Below are 18,510 nucleotides of genomic sequence, written 5' to 3' on the forward strand. Positions count from 1 at the left end.
TTTAGGACATTTGTAAAATCCTAAAATTCAAATGACACACATTCACATTACATACATAAATATCAAAGAAACAACCTATTGCAGAGATCAGCAAAAAAAAAGGTAGGTCGTAAAGAAAGTCGCAGCTGAGGTTTGTCTGAGGTCACTTGGGAGGTCATCCCAGAGTCTTGGTGCAACACCAGCAAAGGCACGACTCTCTTTTGAAATAAGCTTTGACCACCTGGTGGTTAAGAGTGATGGGGAAGCAGACTTCAACGATCTCCAGGGAGTGTAACACAAGACCATTTAAGGCTTTAAACACAAACAGCGCTGCTTTATGCTCCATCCTGTAATGCACGGGAAGCCGATGCAAGGCTGTCAATGCTGGAGAAATGTGGGCTCTCTTTTTTGTCCCAGTCAATTATCTTACTAAGGCTCTTTGAATTATAAGTAAGCTAGAGATGACTAACTCACAGTGTGTTACAGTAGTCCAGTCTAGATGTACTAAAAGATTGTATAGCCTTTGACAACTCTGTCGACAGCATTTATTCGTTTGTCAAGTTTCAAATTTGTGTCAAAGAAAAAATGCTGCTGAAAATGGTATAGAGTACTGAGTATTTCCTAGTTTAAATTCAGGTATTGTGACAACTTTTTCTGAAAGTATTTTGCATTTAGGACAAGCGATGTTAACCGAGAAGGAGTCGCATGCAATGAGTTCTGCAGACTTACTCAACTGACTGAAAACACACCACAAACTGATGATTCGTGCGTGAAGGCCAAGAAAAGCGATGACTGCCAACATTAATTGTCCAACGACTCACACAGCCATAAAAGCGAGCCAGTGCACGTCAGCGCACCCATCCAGCTCACAAACACGCGCCGAAATCACCAACGCAATCACCAGAACGCGTCTCCGCTAAAACACAGCGAGTAATGAAGGCTTTGGGAAAATAGTCAGTAAGAAAGACTTTAGATTTCACTGTTAGGAGATGCACTCAAGCCATCACAGTGTAAAGAATAATAGTGACAAATAATTGTGATAATCATGTTGATCATAACTGTGCAGCCCTGCTTACTATCTAGTCTTCCATTCATGCCACACATTGTAAGGTACAATGAGAGCGCGACACAGTCCTTGGCTCAAGTTGTCGCTGTGGAAAAAGTGCAACTAGATCAACCTCTGGTTCTCCCTGCCCAGTGGGTTTGGGCCCATTGTCGTGACCTTGCTTATTCATAAATGCTTCCAACATCATGTCAGAGCAAACAGTGCGACGGAGCGGCTCTGAATGCCTCAGACACCGTCTCTCATTATTCTTTCTCCTCCTCCCTCTCTTCCTCTCCCCATCTCCGCCCCATTTCTCTCTTTCAGCTGAGGAACATGATTAATGTGCACCTTGCCACTGGTGGTTTTTCTAATTGCCAGCACACCGGCCCAGTCAGCGCAATGAACACACACACACACACACACACACACACACACACACACAGTGTCACACCAAGCGTCTGTGAAAAATGCACACAATAGACATGCAAAAATACACACCAGACACACACACACGAACAAAAGGAAGCACACACATATATGGATACAGTATATGTGCTTGCGCATCCAGCCGCCCGCCCACACACACACACACACACACACACACACACACACACACACACACACAGGAGAGGGAGTGCAGCTGGGGCAGGTGCTTGCCATTTCTCAACACATTAATCATCCTCCTTTAAATAACCTGAGTGTCGTCTTGACGGTTTGAGACTGCGAGCATGCTGCAGTGCTGTTGCCTGACGACGGCACGCTCTCCGTCACAGCACCTTTCTAATGTTATCTCTGAAACCCACAAGCCCCAAAGTGTCAGGAAACGGGCTCCGGCGCCTCCCAAGCTGGCAGTGATGATTTGATGACTTTGACCTCTGCGCAGTGAGGCACGGTGCGGGCTCGGCGTGTAACCCCAATCTTCCAAAGCCCCGTTAAGGCTCTCTTCTGAGGACTGGACCTGTGCTGCTCTCTGGTCAGTGGAGAAAACTGCTCACGAGGTTAGACGCTGGATAAAAGGCTGACTTAAAGGGTGCTCCAGAATGGGCTCACTCTGATTGCGCACACAGTTACGGGCTCATAGTGCAGTCTTGCTCTATAGTGTGAATCAAAACAAAGCAGGAAATGTTGAGGCAGGTTCTCACATGTTTTGATAGCATCTATGCCTTGAAAAAGGATATTATAAACCTTAGTTAAACAAAGAAATGTTCAGCTTTTGCTCCCGGCTTTTTTGTGCTCACCCAAAACTGTCAGAAAGCCTTTTTAGTTCTCTTCTTTCCCCACAAGGGAGAAAAATCTAATTACAAAAAAACAAAGCTAGTGTTTCCCAAAGTAATCATAATGTTTTGCTGTTTTTATTGTAGATTTTTAATATCACTACACCTCTGCTGAACTATGGTTTTTATATTCTGTTTTCAGCCACTTCCAGAAAGAAAGGAAGAAGCAGCAGACAGAAAAATAATCACATTTAAAACAGCAATGACCTCTAACGATGCCGTTCTTCAGGAGCTCTGATTACAGATAATAGTTTCTGTTCATCATATAAAAACAGCAAGGACTGAAAGAATGCTGTGCAGCATTTGAGAAGAAATAACATGATTTTCTTGTTGAAATTGAAAGGTTGCTCATTTTAGGACGTCCAGAGGTTTTGCTGCTACATTCTTACTATTGAGGATGTAAGAATCCTACACGGCAGAAAAAGCCTCCTTCTGCTAAACCAGACTCAAAGTGAGGGTCTGACCTTTGGCCGTGCAGTCACCCCCACCACCGCAATCAAATGGCCTCGGTCCTCTTTTATTGAGTGATGAAAGAAATCCATGTTTCAGGTTTAAAATGCCATAAACAAATCAGCTCAGTTATCAGTACTGGCATTTTCCATTTCAGATAACTTGCACAATTACCGTCATCAAAAGTATAGTCAGTCGGCCATTTTTAGCCTGAAGTTGTTCAAAAACGCAGCAGCCAAACTTTCTTGCTGCTACCAAGAAGCGAGCCCATGGCTGTGCTGTACTGGCAGTTTTGTTTGTACTTTTAAAAAACGACACGAGCTGTCGCCAGGACCAAACTGGATGGAGCATTTTCATTCCTCAGCCCTAAATTGTTGAACAGTTTGGGATCCGCAATTAGACTTTTCACTCTCTTGATGTTTTTTAAACCTCTGTTCTTCTCCTCTGTCTCCTAATGATCGTCATGGAGCCGTTCCTGACTCTGTATATTGTGCTCATATCAATAAACACCTTTCTCCTTATTTATAGTGTTTTAAATCACGTGTGTCTAATCTCACTGTAAATCCCTTTGGTTAGAGCAGCTGTTGCTTTTAAACGCACGCTATATATAAAAGACTTGATTTCATAACTGCTAGCTAAAGTTAGCCAACTTTCATCTGCTGACTCTTTAATGTTTACATATGTGCTATGGCCAATGCTAGCTTTTGCCACACATTTACATTCTCTTCATTTCAGGACAAAATATCACAGCTGAATGATGTTCACAAACTGATATCGGGTCATGTGAAGACAGATGCTGCATTTGGGTTTGAAAGTTAAACTATGGACAAATTCAAACTTGGTGAACATGGACACAGGTGAATCTGTGCAACTTAATTTCATTAACTTTTATTAAGATGTACTCGATTTTATAACTTTGCACTTTGCAACTGCCAGTCTCTTGCCACACATTAAATATAATATGTTCCTTTTATGGTCTGTGGGTGTAGGCGTATCTGTGCTCTTACATTATGAACTTCTTTTTTTTTTTTTGTTATGTTTAATCATAATCTTTTTCTTCTCCTGAGTCTATTACATTACATAAAGTATATGAATGCACTGTAAGTTTGGCCATAACAACGCATTTATTCTTAAAATGTTATCAAATGATTAAGTGAACGTATTGTTTATGTTTCAATGTGTTAAGTGTTTCTCAAAAAAAATAAAAGTATTTTCTCAAATACACAAATTGAACCCAGCAGGCTGGAACATTTATTTATGATGTGCCACCTCCGCACTTTGTTTCTATAAAAACCTCTTTACATCCTGGATGGATACGGTCCAAACAATAGAAAGTTACCTATTAAAGCGACAGGTTACTAATGGTGGGTGAAATTTTTCATGCTGTTTAATGAAATGCATCCCCTGCTGCTTTCACAAAACAAAATCTATCCTATTATATTGATAAAAAAAATTATAGCAAATTTCATGCCTTATTAGGAAGAAATGGAATTTAGAGCACCTTAGGAAGCAAATATGAAAACTAGTTTTTTATTTATAAGGGAGATACAGGACCCAGTCACTCCCTTTAGATTACTGCTAAGACGTGTCAAAAAACAGTCTAATTAATAAATTGCTGCGTCATATTATGGCAAATGCAAAGCTTGATCCATACTAGAAAACAAAAGTAAGTATGATGAACTGTGAAGGCATTCAGGAGACAAAAGGTTGTGATGTTTAAATGATGTTTGCTTTGCTGCGTCACCATGCCTGTCTGAATGACAAAGGAACTGCTGCAGCGCTACTTTAAACTTTGAAACTTTTTTTATTCAGTTTCATTTATGTAACACTAAATCACATCAGCAGCTACCTCAAGGTGCTTTATACTGTAAATTAAAGACCCTACAATAATACAGAGAAAACCTCCTCTATCAGACAACCCACTATGAGCAAGCATTTGGTGACAGTGGGAATGAAAAACTCCCTTTGAACAGGAAGAAATTTGTTGTCATTTGCTGCCCTTGCTAGTAGCAGTAGCGGTCTGGACTTTCCTTTGCCTCCAGAGCCGCCTTAATTCTTTGCAGTATATATTTAAGTTACTGGAAGCATTCCTCAGAGATCCTGGCCCATGGTGACATGATCACACAGCTGCTGCAGATTTGTCAGCTGCACATATTTAATGCAAGTCTCCTTTTCCTTCAAATCCATTGCTGAATTGAGATTTGGTAATTGTGGAGGCCATTTGAGTACAATGAACTTATCATCATGTTCGACAAAGCAGTTCGAAATGATCTGAGCTTTGTGACGTGGCACCTGGAAGCAGCCATCATGGATACACCAATAGCGGTCGTTTTCCATTACGCTACAACAAAGGAGGATGTCGAAACGACGGTATACCTGCTGCTCAGTGTATGACTTTCTCTCAGACTTGGGGACTATGGTGTTGTTTTTTGTGTAGCCATTTCCCTTGTTGGCAGGTTTCAAAAGTGGCAGTGCCGATTTTCGCAAAGCAGATGCTCCCGTGACTCATTGAGTGACGGCACTGACTACCCAATTATGGCATGCAGTCTGTTGACGTCACATTTTCAGATCACCTCAGATGGAATCCTAGGTACCTTAAAAGTACCAGGTACTTCCACCTGAACCAGTACTACAACAAAGGATGGATTCACTGCACATGTCCAAACCATCTCTGACTTTATCCCCAAACCACTCAACCTGAGTTATCCGACTGCTCTCTTGCTGCCTCCTAACACACCTTCCCCCTCTTCAGCCAATAGTAGCAGTGGAGGCAGTTATTTTTAACCTGGGCCCAGACTGTTCCAACATACAGATCTGATTCTTTATCACCTGTATGTTTGATTTGGCAAAGCCTTAACCCCGAATGCCCTTCCTGACACAACTCTCCCCATTTATCTGGGCTTGGGACCAACACTAGGAGTACACTGGCTTGTATCCCCTGTGGCTGGGTTACACTGACATCAACAAGTGTTTTTCACCTGGGGAATTGGTGCTCACTGGGTTTTTCCTCTCTTTCAGACCATTCTGCAGAAACCCTAAAGATGGTTGTATGGGAAAATCCTAGTAAAACATTTTGTCATCATCTGAAAAACTGCCATTCTACATTCAAAGACATTTAAATTACCTTTCTTCCCTATTCTGATGCTGGGTTTGAACTTCAACAAATTCTCTACCATGTCAACATGTTACCATGTGACTGGCTGATTAGATATTTGAATACTACGCAGCCTACATAAGTGGCCGACACCATTACCAGCATTTATTCTTATGCTGGTGTGCTGAGGAAACAATGGCACCTGACGACATCGATGTCAGAGCTAACTGAAGTTTCATTTCTAGGATGATGCAGAAAGGTTTTGCAGTTACAGTGTACCAGTGGCACAGACTTACTGTATAAATCTATTTCTATGTGCCAAACAAAATGTCCAAATGAAAGTATCAAAGAGCCTGTGAAAGGGCCTGAATGGGAGGTTGTGTTTAGGTAGGTGTTTGATGAAAAATGGTGTAGTTATTAAGTCAAGTTTCTAAAAAATAAACTCTTAATAAGTAGATTCAAATAAGATAAAATACACTGACTGTTGCTGATTTAGTTGTGGGGTTTAAGGTTTCAGAGAAATGCTCTCTATGAATGATATCCATCGAGCACCAAGCCTCATTAGCCCAAATGATTTTATGAAAGCGCTCTGTGTACAGTGTTTATATTAGGAATAGTTATTACGGTTCTGTAAATATGGTTTAAACTCATGCACCTACATTTATTCAGAGAACAAAACTCTATACGTGGGCCATTACAGGGAGAAAGAATACAGCATTGACCTCCTCTGGCATCAGCACAGCATTTCTTATTCAATAAAAGCAGAGGCAGTTCCTTACAATAATATTTAGGACAAATTAGAGCAGGTTAGACTGCAGCACATGGCTGGTTTCAAGCTACGGTCAACACCTTTCATCACCTTAATGAAAGCGACCAGGAGGTCTTAATGGACGCACTTTAACTCAAATTAATGCTGTTGTTTTTTTTCACTACCTGGCTAGGCCCACTCAGAGCAGTATTTTACGTGTAGCTTCTTTAAAATAGCCGAGTCTATACAAATGTCAGCACTTAAATGGCAAACTTCAGCCCAACTTTCTAAACAATACAATCAACCACATCTCATGGGTTTTTATTGTCATACGGTACCGCAACTTTCCCACATTATCCCCCATCTAGCTCCATAAAATTCACTCACCCTCCTACACAGGCCGATACAGCCGACTCCATAAGTATTTGAATTGCAACAACATTTGATGTTTTGCTTCAGTACTCTTGATGCTCTGGATGTGAAAAGAGACAATGACTATGAGATTTAAAGGAAAAATCCGCCCACGTATCCTCCTACGCTGTTAGACATCCAACATCAATCTATGATGTTCAGTGCATTTCAGGAGGTATTTTATAATGAAGGGTTGCCATTTATTCTTCGTCTGTCAGCCTGCCTTGTCTAGTTGCATTTCAGGTAGTGATTTCCTACATTTACCAGAACTGTTATACCCCTTCCTAAAGATCTAGCAAGTCAGCTGCTGCATTATTGCATTCTGGTCTATTCATGTTAGTAGGTAGAAATATTATTTCTGCCTTTTTCACTGTGATATTCAGTTGAATATTAGTATTCATTTCAGTCTCTTTCCAAGGAAACTGAATGAAGAAATGAAGAACAGCAGGGTGGCTCAAATACGGAGAGAATGATCAAGGTTTCTGCCAATAACAATTGCATTTTAGCTCGTGGTCTCTGTCTATGTTCTCAAGGTAAGATTTTAACCTCTTAGCCTCTTTTGATGTCTACTGTTGCAAATATAGCATGTCCGTAACTGAGAACCGTAACAAGATGGACCAAGCCCATTAAAATTTGCATTCAAATTTGCATAAGCAGTCAAACAAAGACAGTTTTAGATCAGCTTTATAAGCTTTAGCTTAGCTTCATTAGCTAGCCAAAAAAAACTAACAACTAAAAAACACAGTAGGAACCAGCTAACTACACTAAATAGACAAAGGTACTGGTACATTACACATGTAATGCATGCTTTCACAACTGTATGTAAAGGCAGACTGTGTGGCTGGATGCATGATTTTATACAAATGTAGTGTGTTCGAACAGTTTTGTCCACGTAGCGTAGCTTACTACCTAAAGTAACTGAACATCAAGGCTCAGACAGATTTTCTGGTTGATTATTTCTGCTTTTAACTTTAAATACACATAACAACAGAAAAAAATCATGTTAACTTTATGTGAATAAAGCTCAACAGCTGCGTCTGTTAAATCTGTGGCTATTACTTTCATTCCTCAAAAAAATCCAAAACGGTGGGGTGTGCTGACTGGCTTGGAATACATCTGTTAAAAAACCCTGTTAAAAAAAAACCCAAAAACCAAACTATTGCTGGAAGCCAAGCTTTTAATAATCAACTGATGGTATTAGACTTTGGCAAATACCTGCAGCTCTGTCCTAATATTTACCAGATATGGAGAGTTCATCCTACATCAGCTCCAATCTGTTTCAAGTTAGGATTTTCTATATACAACAGTTGATATTTTCTCATCTGAGTTTAGTGTGGAAATATGATACAAATAATTACGCCAATCAAATACAGAGTTTTTTTCAGTATATCTTAATATTTAATTTTAAAAAGTGTTAATGTCTCCTTTCTTGGCATGCATTACAGTCATGTGAAAAAAGTGTAGACACAAACAGAATCTAAATGGAGTTCCAATTTTATTGTTTAAAAAGATTACTCAAAGACTCAAAAGCAGATTTGCCAATTTTATATTCATATTTTTTGTTTAATATTTATTACCACCACACCAAACCTGACATGCCTGTTATATGTGTTAAGTAATTAAAATGATCTTAATGACAAAAAAATCACAACCTCCCGCTACCTGTAGTCTCTTCTGCTAATACCATTTGTGCTAGTCTCCAGAGAGAAACGGTGCCTGCGCTGCTCTTCCCGCCACACTGATGCCAATTGACTGAGGTAGCTGTCCGCATGGTGCAGTGAGAGCCAATTGACTCCTGACCCAACGTGTAACAAAGCACTGCCTCCCAGTGTTCCTGAATCAATATGGCTGCGCTGCATCAAAGCAGAGCCCCTCAGATTGGCTCCTCCTGCGGTGACCTTCCCGAGAACCCACATGTATATCGACTGGTCAGGGAGGAGGAAACGGGCAAGTCCCGGTCGGTTCCTACAGTTAATGCTCCATGCATACAAACAGTTGGGGGCAACTCAGAAGCTTTTTGTGGATACCCATTTTCATAGCTACAGTCTTACAGTCTTCTGAACATCTGGATTTATAATATATTCTTCCTGACATACTTTTTACATTTTGTAGCGTGGTAAGAAATCTCCGTTCTCACTGCACTAAAGTGGAGCTGAACCGTCTACTTTAAAACTCCATTAGGGAAATTATCAGTGCAAAGATACCATCCTATTTGACTAAATCACACACTGATGCTATAGTGGAAGATGTGTTATACTGCAGAGCTTCTCTGTATGCTCAAATGAACATCCCCATCATCATCATCGCCATCATCATCATCAGGAAGTGAAAAATCAAAGCACCAGTGACAAACAGAACCTTTGAAGTGCTAGGAGCTTATCTTCCAGCACAGCATCACAGACTGAATGTTGTGCAAAAGATAATCAACTTTATGCACTCGATTAGCATTACCTTACAGGACTTATGGATATTCAGGGGAAGCTTATTCACGTTTAACGCCAAGACCACTGACTATCCTTAAAGCCAGATCTTGCATATACATAAGCCATACCATCACAGGAGCGCCACATTTTCTTCCTGTGTGTGCATGCACATCACATATTGACAAAAACCCACCGATTTCACACTCTTAAAAAGATTACTCCGCAGCCCTACACATGCCCAGAAACTCTACAAGGTCTCTTAAAAGAGGCCAAATAAAACTTCTGTTTGTGCCTTTTTACAAATGATAAGTTGAACTCATAAGCAGTAAAACACACCATTTCTTAACTGCTGCCTCGGCCTTGGGGAAGTGCACAGGTATAACTGCACACGCTGTACATTGTTGTTATTGTTGTTCTTATAATCCCACTGCTGAGGTCTGAGCAATAAATCAAATTTTATTTTCCATCACCAGTTTGGATTCGAGTAATGAATAAAACAAAATGAAATTGAGATTAAAAACAATTATTATTCTTTATTTCTTTAGCAATGATGTGTTTTCTTGTTTTGTGCGTTGTTGTAAATCCACCCCACTTCTCTCCTTTACTGAGGTGCTCTTTTGCCCCACACCAAAAGCACAGATTCAATCACTGTGTAGTTCAGACTGGGCCACCAACAGCGGTCAGCGTGGTTTATCTAGAGAAAGTAAAAGTCAGCCTTGCACGCCATTGCCCTGGCCATGACTACATGTTTTAAGACTAATGTAAGGAAAGTCTTTGTATGACTTCTGTCTTCTAGGTGGTCAAGGGGACAAGCTTTAGGATCCAACAACAAAACCAATACAAACACAAGTACCCCGCATCACAGTTTATTCCATGTATTTTTCACATTGCCCCATAGCTACAACACGTGGTCAGTAAAGCTCTGCATAGCATCTATGGGCTAGCATCTATGGGCTACCATGTTGGGACCTTCATGTGCAGGTTTCTTAAGAGACACCTTCACTGTCAAAAACGCCCCCAAGTCCTGGCTTAGTGCTCGACCGGACGGCCCTGTGCCTTCCACTGCATCAACTTTATTTTTTGCATTTATTTACTTGGTTTGCATTCAAAATAAATCCCAAAGTTCATGGAAATCCACTGTTAAGAAGGTAAAAATGTTCAAGTTCAATAACGTGTGATGCTTCGAAAGCCAACCTAGAATCATGTAAATTACCAGTAATCTCAAGACTGACCATGGCTGTCTTTATTTGCCAAAGTAAACACTCTAAAGTACTTAATACCAGGTCATATATCATTCAATAGGATTCCTCATTGGTAGCTGTTTCACTTGCTTGCCAGGAAATTGCTCCCTTCGCATTATCAGCAGTTATTTTGCCCTTAGCTGCAGAATGATATTTACATCCCGTAGCCTCAGGTCGGCAGCTCACTCTGAATCATTTCAAGTGTGGGTGCAGCTTAAAGCCCAGAAGTTTAAAGTATGACAAGCAGCGAAAAGTAAAAAAAACCAAACAAAAACAAAACAGGAATAACATTTTGACATCTCAGTTTAGGTAAAAATGGACCAAATGGGAGTAGATCCTAATTTCCAGGTGGCCAACCCTTTCATCTAAGTTTGATGAAACCAGGCTTGGATTGGAACTACTTGGTAATGGACTGGTTTGGTAACACCCATTCACTCACATTCACACATTCCTAAGTGCTTTTATTCCAACACCGAGGAGCAACTAGGGGTTCAGTGTCTTGCCCAACGATACTGTGACATGCAGACTGTAGCAGCCAGAGTTCGAACCATGAACCTTCCAATGAGATAGAAAGATAGATGACCTGCTCTACCGACACCTCAGTACACGTTTTTCTTTGTTCAGTTTGAAGCATATAAAAATATCCCACAAGCAACATTTTTCATTTTCTTTCGCAACATGCAGTTGAAAATAGCCGTGTGAGTCATAGAACTCATGCATATACGCTTTACACTTCCTCTGCTGGTGCTCAACAGAGTTGATTGATAAAATAGGTCTGGCTGTGGAGGCGTCCAAAGACAGACCTGTAGCCAAGGGATGAAAAAAAGCACATCTACATGTCAAATATTCTGGATAACTAATGAAATTGATGCTTATCTATGTTGCAGCATTCCACCTAGACACAATAAATCGACCTGGCCAGCAGGCTGGGCACTAAATAAAAACATTACAGTTTATTTTTGTGCACTGAGGAGGAGTAACTGTGCTGTCCTTTGTAACAGTGAGTCTTTTCTAAAAAGAAAATTTTATGAATTTTGAAATTGTTACATAATGAAGAAAGCTGAAAGAATATCACATGAACTGACCAGGCACTAGACATAGTGTACAGTTTATGATTATAATCAGCTAATCGGTGTAGATTCAGTGCATTAAAATCCAAGAGAACTAGCATGTTTGATCTACTACTGTCGACCACTGTCCCCTTTAAGGTGCAGCTAGTCTCCTCCTATATGCTTACACAACACATCTGACTTGAAAACATCTTCACAGAAATCAAATCAATACTTGCAGAGGTGGAGTGTAATGTCAAAAACAGAGCGGTACTCCTCTGTTCTCTGTAGGTCTACATTCATTGACGACTATCTTTAGTAGCTATTATTGATTTGCAAGATGTAAATTTCATTTTAAAATGACTGGACTGTTGCCGGGGGTGTCACCACTCACCGTCCGTTCCTCGATAAAGCAAACTCCACTCCCTCCCTTTGGAAAGGCATCAGGCGCTGCAGGAGCTTGTGAGGAAGGCCTGACAGTTGCTCCGACCATCTTGTATCACAGCAAGAGGCCTGTAGGCCATTATCATCCATTTCCATTAGCAAGTCCTCATCAGTTTCTCAGTACTTGCTCAGTCGGCTCCAATTTGAATCTGGAGGACAAAAAAAACAAAACAAAAATAATTGTTAAACCAAAATGTACATGGATTGGCATCTATTGCACAACAGATTTAGTTTAGCACTCTGACTGCTGATTTTGTAGTAATGGTGAGTAACTTTCCCCTGCAGTGTTGGTAGCATTGACAAGAATATCATTATTAAATGCTGGATGATGAAGCACGGTGATAGTAAAAGTTGCCTATCTCAGCCACCTCCAGTCACAACACAACAACACCTCCTCTGTGTTGCCTCATCATTCGGGTCAGTCCTGGAAGTGTCTGCTGCCACATGTAATCACAGCCACCGAGACAGGCACACCAGCGACCCAACAAAACTATGACTGTGGCTAAGAAGAACTACTAAGCACAGAAAGTTGGCACTACTTGCGCTTAAGAGCAGAAGGAAAGTCTATCATTCATGTCTATTGGTATGTAGCTGGTTGGTATCACATGAAAGGAATGACCACTGTGCAACTGAATATGCAAATGAAAAGTGAAAAAACTTTTCATTTCATACCATGAGGGTATTTTGGGCCAAATATTCAGATTCTTTTGTGCAAATATTAAAAAAAGAAAGAAAGAATACTCTGGAAACAGGCCTGGAAGACATATCAAACAAAAAGACAAGTTAGGGGCTGAGGCCTGCCAAAGTAGCAGCCAAACACTCCATGTATCAGTGGGCAGATCCATCCAAGTACTGATAGCTTCAATGCCAATGCGGGTATCAGTATTGGATCAATAGCGCGATCGGATCGGTACTTTGTTCCCAAGTCCAGTATGTAGCCCACTGAATTGTGTTAAATAAATCATAATAATTATAATAAATTATAAATAAATAAATGAAAAATGTGTTAACCTTTTTGTGTGTTACATGTATTTTTACAGCCTATAGCACATGTAAACAACAGAATCAATCAGAATCCTGTAGTGCAGGGGTGGCCAACCAGTCAGAGACCAAGAGCCACTTTTTTTTTTTTACTGTGTTACCGCAAAGAGCCACATCATACGCATGGGCACACATGAACATCACCCATCCTTTCCTCCCTCTCTCTCTCACACACACACACACACAAAAAAAAATACACACATCTCTGCTCAGCCAGATTTATTGTAAATGTCACACACCAACATGATAATGACAGAAATGGACTCCTACAGTACTAAAACCACAGGCCAGTCATTTTCAACAATGAACATTGTGTGCACTGTCTCACACACACAAACTCTCAGTTCAACCAAGTCCACAAACAAAAATATAATAATCTACAATAGCATGTACTTTTACAATGCATGTTGTTTAGTGGGACTTCTGGCATTCCTTGCCTTGAACAATCCTCTTTAAATCTGGCTTGTATTCCGTTGAAGCAATTCTTTCACATGAGTGTCAGTCAGAACAGATCGATGCTTTGATTTCACATGTTTTAGGGTAGAAAACACAGACTCGCAGACGTATGTTGACCCAAACATTGACAGTATCTTAAGCGCAGCCCGTTTGACATTGGGGTATTTTTCCATTGGCACACTTTTCCAGAACTCAATGGTCCCTTCCCTTAAAGCAGGTTTCAATTGGTCCTCTTCACAAAGATCGATCATCTCCAACTCAGCTGCAGCTTCATCTGTGACTAGCGGGACTTTCAAACAGCCGGTCTCTGCATTAAATGGGTCGACGATGAAAGTAATCTGTGGCCTTTTCAATTGTAGATCATGGAACCGGGTCACGAAGCTTTCATGCAAGTTTTCAATCAGTGTTGCATATCTGGCTCTTTGCTTACTCAGGGCAGCGCTGGCGACTTGCCCGCTGGCTTTTAGCAGAGTGGGAAAATGCGTTAAATCTCCCTTTTGAATATGTGTCTTGAACAGCTTCAGTTTGTTGACAAACGCAAACACATTTTGCACCAGGTCAGGCAGCATTTTTAACTTACCCTGCAGGGTCAGGTTCAGTCTGTCCAAGTGACACAGCATGTCGACCAAAAAGGCCAGATCCATAATCCACTTGAGGTCCGAGAGCTCGGGATAGTCCTTGTCCTTCTTTTCCATAAACAGTTTCACGGCATCCAAAAGCTCAAAGAAGCGAGAGAGTACCTGGCCTTTTGACAGCCACCTCACAGTGCAGTGCAGCGGCAGGTCACCTGGAAGCCATTGGTCCAGCTCAGCGATGAGATTCTTGAATTGCCTGTGGTTAAGCGCATGTGTGCGGATATAGTTGACGATTTCCATCACAGGCTTCATGACGTTATCTAAATTCAATGATTTAGACACGAGTTGCTCCATGTGGATGATGCAGTGGAAATTCCAAAAGTCAGGAATAGTTTGGTCAGCTTTGCACAGCCCCACAAGCCCGTTCACAGATCCCATCATGGCTGGTGCTCCATCCGTGGCTATTGCAGTTAATTTCGTTATGGGCAGATTTGCTTTTTCAAATGCAGGCATCATGGTTTCTTTCACATCTATGCCACGGGTTCTGTCTTTTAATGGCACAATATCCAGGAGTTCTTCTTTGATCACACAATCGTTTGACACAGACCGTGCAAATATTGCCAACTGAGGCTTGTCTTGTATATCACAACTCTCATCCAATGCGACACTAAAATACTCACATGCTTGAAGGTCAGAGTGCAACTGTGATTCAATAGCCGTGTTAATGTCCGATATTCTGTGTTCAACAGTGTGGCGGGACAGTTGGACGTCTGATACCATGCGTTTTAATTTGTCGTTTTCAGGAGACAAGATTTCAACAACGTCACTGAGGCATTTTTTAACGAACTCCCCTTCATTGTATGGCTTTTTAGCCCGTGCAATGTTCCAAGCCAGCTGATAGGATGCGAGCATTATGGTCTCTGACCGCTTCGTAAATTTTTGGAAAAACTGTATCTGCTTTTCTGCCTGACTTTTCAAAGTGGCCAACTCGTGCTTGCGAAGTTCAGTCCCTTTTGGAAATTCCTGGTCGATGTTAGCATGGAGTGAGCTGAAGTGGCGCTGAAGATTTGAAGCTTTGAAATGCGCTAATGACGTCTGACATATAAGGCAGAATGGCTTGCCATTGCGTTCAACAAAAAAATATAAACTCTCCCACTCTGTTAAAAACGTCCTGTGTTCATCTTCATATTTTCTTTTTGCTGTGCATTTTTTTCCTGCCATTTTAAGGGCGAACTTGCTCCTACTGGGAAACTTTGCGGTATTTTCATCTCACACACATGCGCATTTGACGAAAATACCGTATTGAACTCAAGCGAAGCGAACGCGCACATTTTAAAACAACAACATAAAAAAAACCCCAAAACACAAACACAAACTTTGATATGAACGTAAGAGCCGCATGAAACCAGGCAAAGAGCCGCATGCGGCTCGAGAGCCGCGGGTTGGCCACCCCTGCTGTAGTGGTTATTAAAATGTGTTCAGAATTTGGCAAATTGAGGATGATTCAGCTCATAAATCATGACATACTGCTCCCCTACATAAGCTGCCTTTATAGGCTAAAGGTATTAGTATAGGTATCAGCAATATTGGCCAAGTATTTACTTGGTATCGTATCGGCACCAAAACGCAGCATTAGCACACAGCACTAACCCCGTTAAAAACTTCAGCGAGTCTGTAGCATCCTTAGCTAGAGCTAGTAGAGGACACAGGAAGTTGTGATACTGCCTATAGAAATAAAAGCACCACCTAATTAGTTACATTAGTTACACTTCTCGCTGCTCTGCTGCTTCCTAGCTATTCTGTAACTAGATATTGTTATTAAGCTTTTATGTTTACCGTGTTCACATATAACCACATGCTTCTAGCACAAGCACCCATTTATTGCTATCCTGTAATGAACTCAGAGAAATTTGGTCACATGGCAGAAGTGTTAGCAAAAAAAAACCCAATACAAAAAGAATTAAATAAATACATGAACGGTATTTTCGGTTGATTTATATATGTAAGGTTTCTCCTACCTAGTGATAGTGCGCAATGACGCGAAGCAATAAAACAGCAGACTGAACTAAAAGGCCAAGATGGTTTCGCGGCAAATTCAAGGTACACTCGGTTTATATCACCCGGCATCCGCTACACTTACGTACCGGTGACTATCCCGTGTAACTTCCTAGCACTTATTTAATTAAATCGCAACTCGACTGACGGTGTGAAAAACACATATTTGTTTGGGGATGTGTGAAGGAAAATGACGAAACTGTCTGAGAAACTGCTTGTCTGATTCCTGGCACAAGTTAATTAAAACAACAACAACAACCACCACTAAACGTGACATATTTTCAACACCCTGCGTGTCGAGCGTGAGGAGCTGACGCAGTCAGCCTGCTGCTGGACGCTGCCTCTTCACTCTGCCACAAACACTAGCTACTTCACCCTCGGTGGAGACAACAGCGCCTGTTCACCGATTGTAAACCGAAGCGGTAAGGCAACGTAAGATATTTGCAGTATCCTGTCCTGCATTTACTGGTTTGCGACAAATAATGTTAAGTGGGTAGTTGTAATCATGCAACACGGACTAGTTACCAGTAAGCACCTCTCTTTGCTAGAGTGAGAACGCTCAGGTCGCCGGTGTTTGGCCGTTCTCAAGCGTTAGCAAGTCACGGTGCCAGGTAAGAGTCGTTAGCTTAGCCCCGACAGGATTCAACGTCAAATGTAGCTCCGTTTGCTCCCGTGCTCCTCGGCTAAAGCACACACCTCGTAACCAGAAACCACATCTGAACTGTAAGCAGACACACTTCAATTCGGCGTTCGTCCACAAAACCAAACAGCCGTTGTTAAATTACAGGGTATTATTCAATAACTTTTAGGCCTGCTTCGACTGTGTCTGTCCTAGTAATCTGCCGCAATGGGTAGTTGACTGACGCTGTTAACCAGTTGAATAAATTAAGCTTTAATTGAATTGTTGAACTGCTTGGCTGGATATTTCGTTGGCCGAATTTTAGTCCCAATAATTTTTTACCAGAGCAAAACGTTTCATTCTGTCTGGGGTTTGTAGGTTTGCCGATACAAAGGTAACATTAAATTACCAGGTTTGTAATGGAGCTCGGTGTGACAAAGTCGATGTTGCAAAACTGATTGTTTGGCTGAATCTGATTAAATCAGAGTAATCAATTAGCAGAGTAAATGCGTTTGTTTTGAATTGATTCTTCCAACCTTCCTCTGTGCTTTGACTCGTGTCTTGGTTTATAGGCTGGGAGCAGAGAAAAACAACTCCCGTTATTATTAGTGAATTACACATATGGTTGAGCGGTTTAGCTAGAGATAACCTTGGAGTCTAACAAAAAGGATCTAAAAAGGTTGATTTTTGTATTCAAATAAGAGTTCATTCATGTAATTTGGTAGTGTAACTCTTGATTCAAATTCACTCAGAAGTCTGAATATGACTAATGATAATGAATGAACGCACTGAAGTAAAGCAGTTTAGTAAAGCTCTATTATTCTTGTAAGAGGACAGTACATCCTGATTTGAACTTGTAAAAGGCAACCAATCAGACATCCAATAACCCAGTTTGGTAGTTGCTTAATAAGTAAGCTATAACCATAATAATTCAGATGCACACAGTTATCGCTTCATTGACTTAAAGAGACAGAAATGGCCATAAAAGCCTCCAAGTTGCCACCAATGAGGCTGAGCGTCATGATAGTATCATTTTCATTACAGTACCAGTGGAGTCTGGTGGGCAGAGAGTGGATGCTGGTTCAGTCCCTGCGGCTGCTGTTTCCCAGAGTGGAGATGTTGTGCTGTGCAGCAACGTGCTCCATATTGTATCACATTAACATTCCCTTATGCTGAATTATTACCATAATTGATTTGGAGATCTTTCAGTTGGTTTTTGCTGTGCTAGAGCGATAGATTTAAGACGTTTTTACCGGCTTGGTGAGTGCACACATTAAGATCACCGCTCAGATTCTCTCTTATGACTGCCTGCGTTCCCCTCCGAGGCTTAAAATAAATGCTAATAATTGTTTGCCAAAACAGTTTCACCCGCCGGCTGCTCAGGCCACAGCAGCCCGCTGCTCTGTTGACCATTCATTACGCAGGTTTGGGCCATATTCGGAGCTGATGACATTATCCGATATTGAGGTTGAGGTTGCCGTGTAATAGCTTTCACCAAAGATGTGGCCCTGATGACTAAATAATTCATCGCCTTCCAGGGGAAGGTGGAAAAAAAAACTCTCATTCCTATAATATTTGGCTTGAGCCATTAAATAATTCATCCCCT

At 41.1% G+C, this 18,510-nt stretch overlaps 3 protein-coding genes across 9 annotated transcripts in view; 1 reads left to right on the top strand and 2 right to left on the bottom strand.

Annotated features, from left to right (window-relative positions):
- The window catches only part of zranb3 (zinc finger, RAN-binding domain containing 3), a 127,672-nt gene extending 110,717 nt beyond the window's left edge, over positions 1 to 16,955 (bottom strand). For 3 of the 7 annotated variants that reach the window (XM_084920510.1, XM_084920509.1, XM_084920504.1), the window contains exons 1-2: positions 16,249 to 16,346; positions 12,109 to 12,307 (exon numbers count right to left, since the gene is read on the bottom strand). In XM_084920510.1, coding sequence (XP_084776636.1) covers positions 12,109 to 12,254 — 146 coding nt within the window. In that variant the 5' untranslated portion in view covers positions 12,255 to 12,307; positions 16,249 to 16,346. Of the gene's footprint in view, positions 1 to 12,108; positions 12,308 to 14,235; positions 14,351 to 15,832; positions 15,854 to 15,880; positions 15,941 to 16,248; positions 16,347 to 16,820 lie in introns of those variants that run through there. The other 4 variants (XM_084920508.1, XM_084920505.1, XM_084920507.1 and 1 more) reach the window with 4 other exon arrangements.
- On the bottom strand, positions 13,652 to 15,142 carry LOC146360969 (general transcription factor II-I repeat domain-containing protein 2-like). Its single transcript, XM_084921411.1, has one exon. The coding sequence runs from the start codon at positions 15,140 to 15,142 to the stop codon at positions 13,652 to 13,654; it is 1,491 nt and encodes a 496-aa protein (XP_084777537.1).
- The window catches only part of r3hdm1 (R3H domain containing 1), a 52,388-nt gene continuing 50,484 nt past the window's right edge, over positions 16,607 to 18,510 (top strand). The window contains exon 1 of the mRNA XM_084920513.1: positions 16,607 to 16,707. The gene's annotated coding sequence lies outside the window, so the exon portion shown is untranslated. The remainder of the gene's footprint in view (positions 16,708 to 18,510) is intronic.

The sequence above is a fragment of the Perissodus microlepis genome, chromosome 23, assembly GCF_051167445.1.
Source record: "Perissodus microlepis isolate ML-2025 ecotype Zambia chromosome 23, ASM5116744v1, whole genome shotgun sequence".
NCBI lineage: Eukaryota > Metazoa > Chordata > Actinopteri > Cichliformes > Cichlidae > Perissodus > Perissodus microlepis.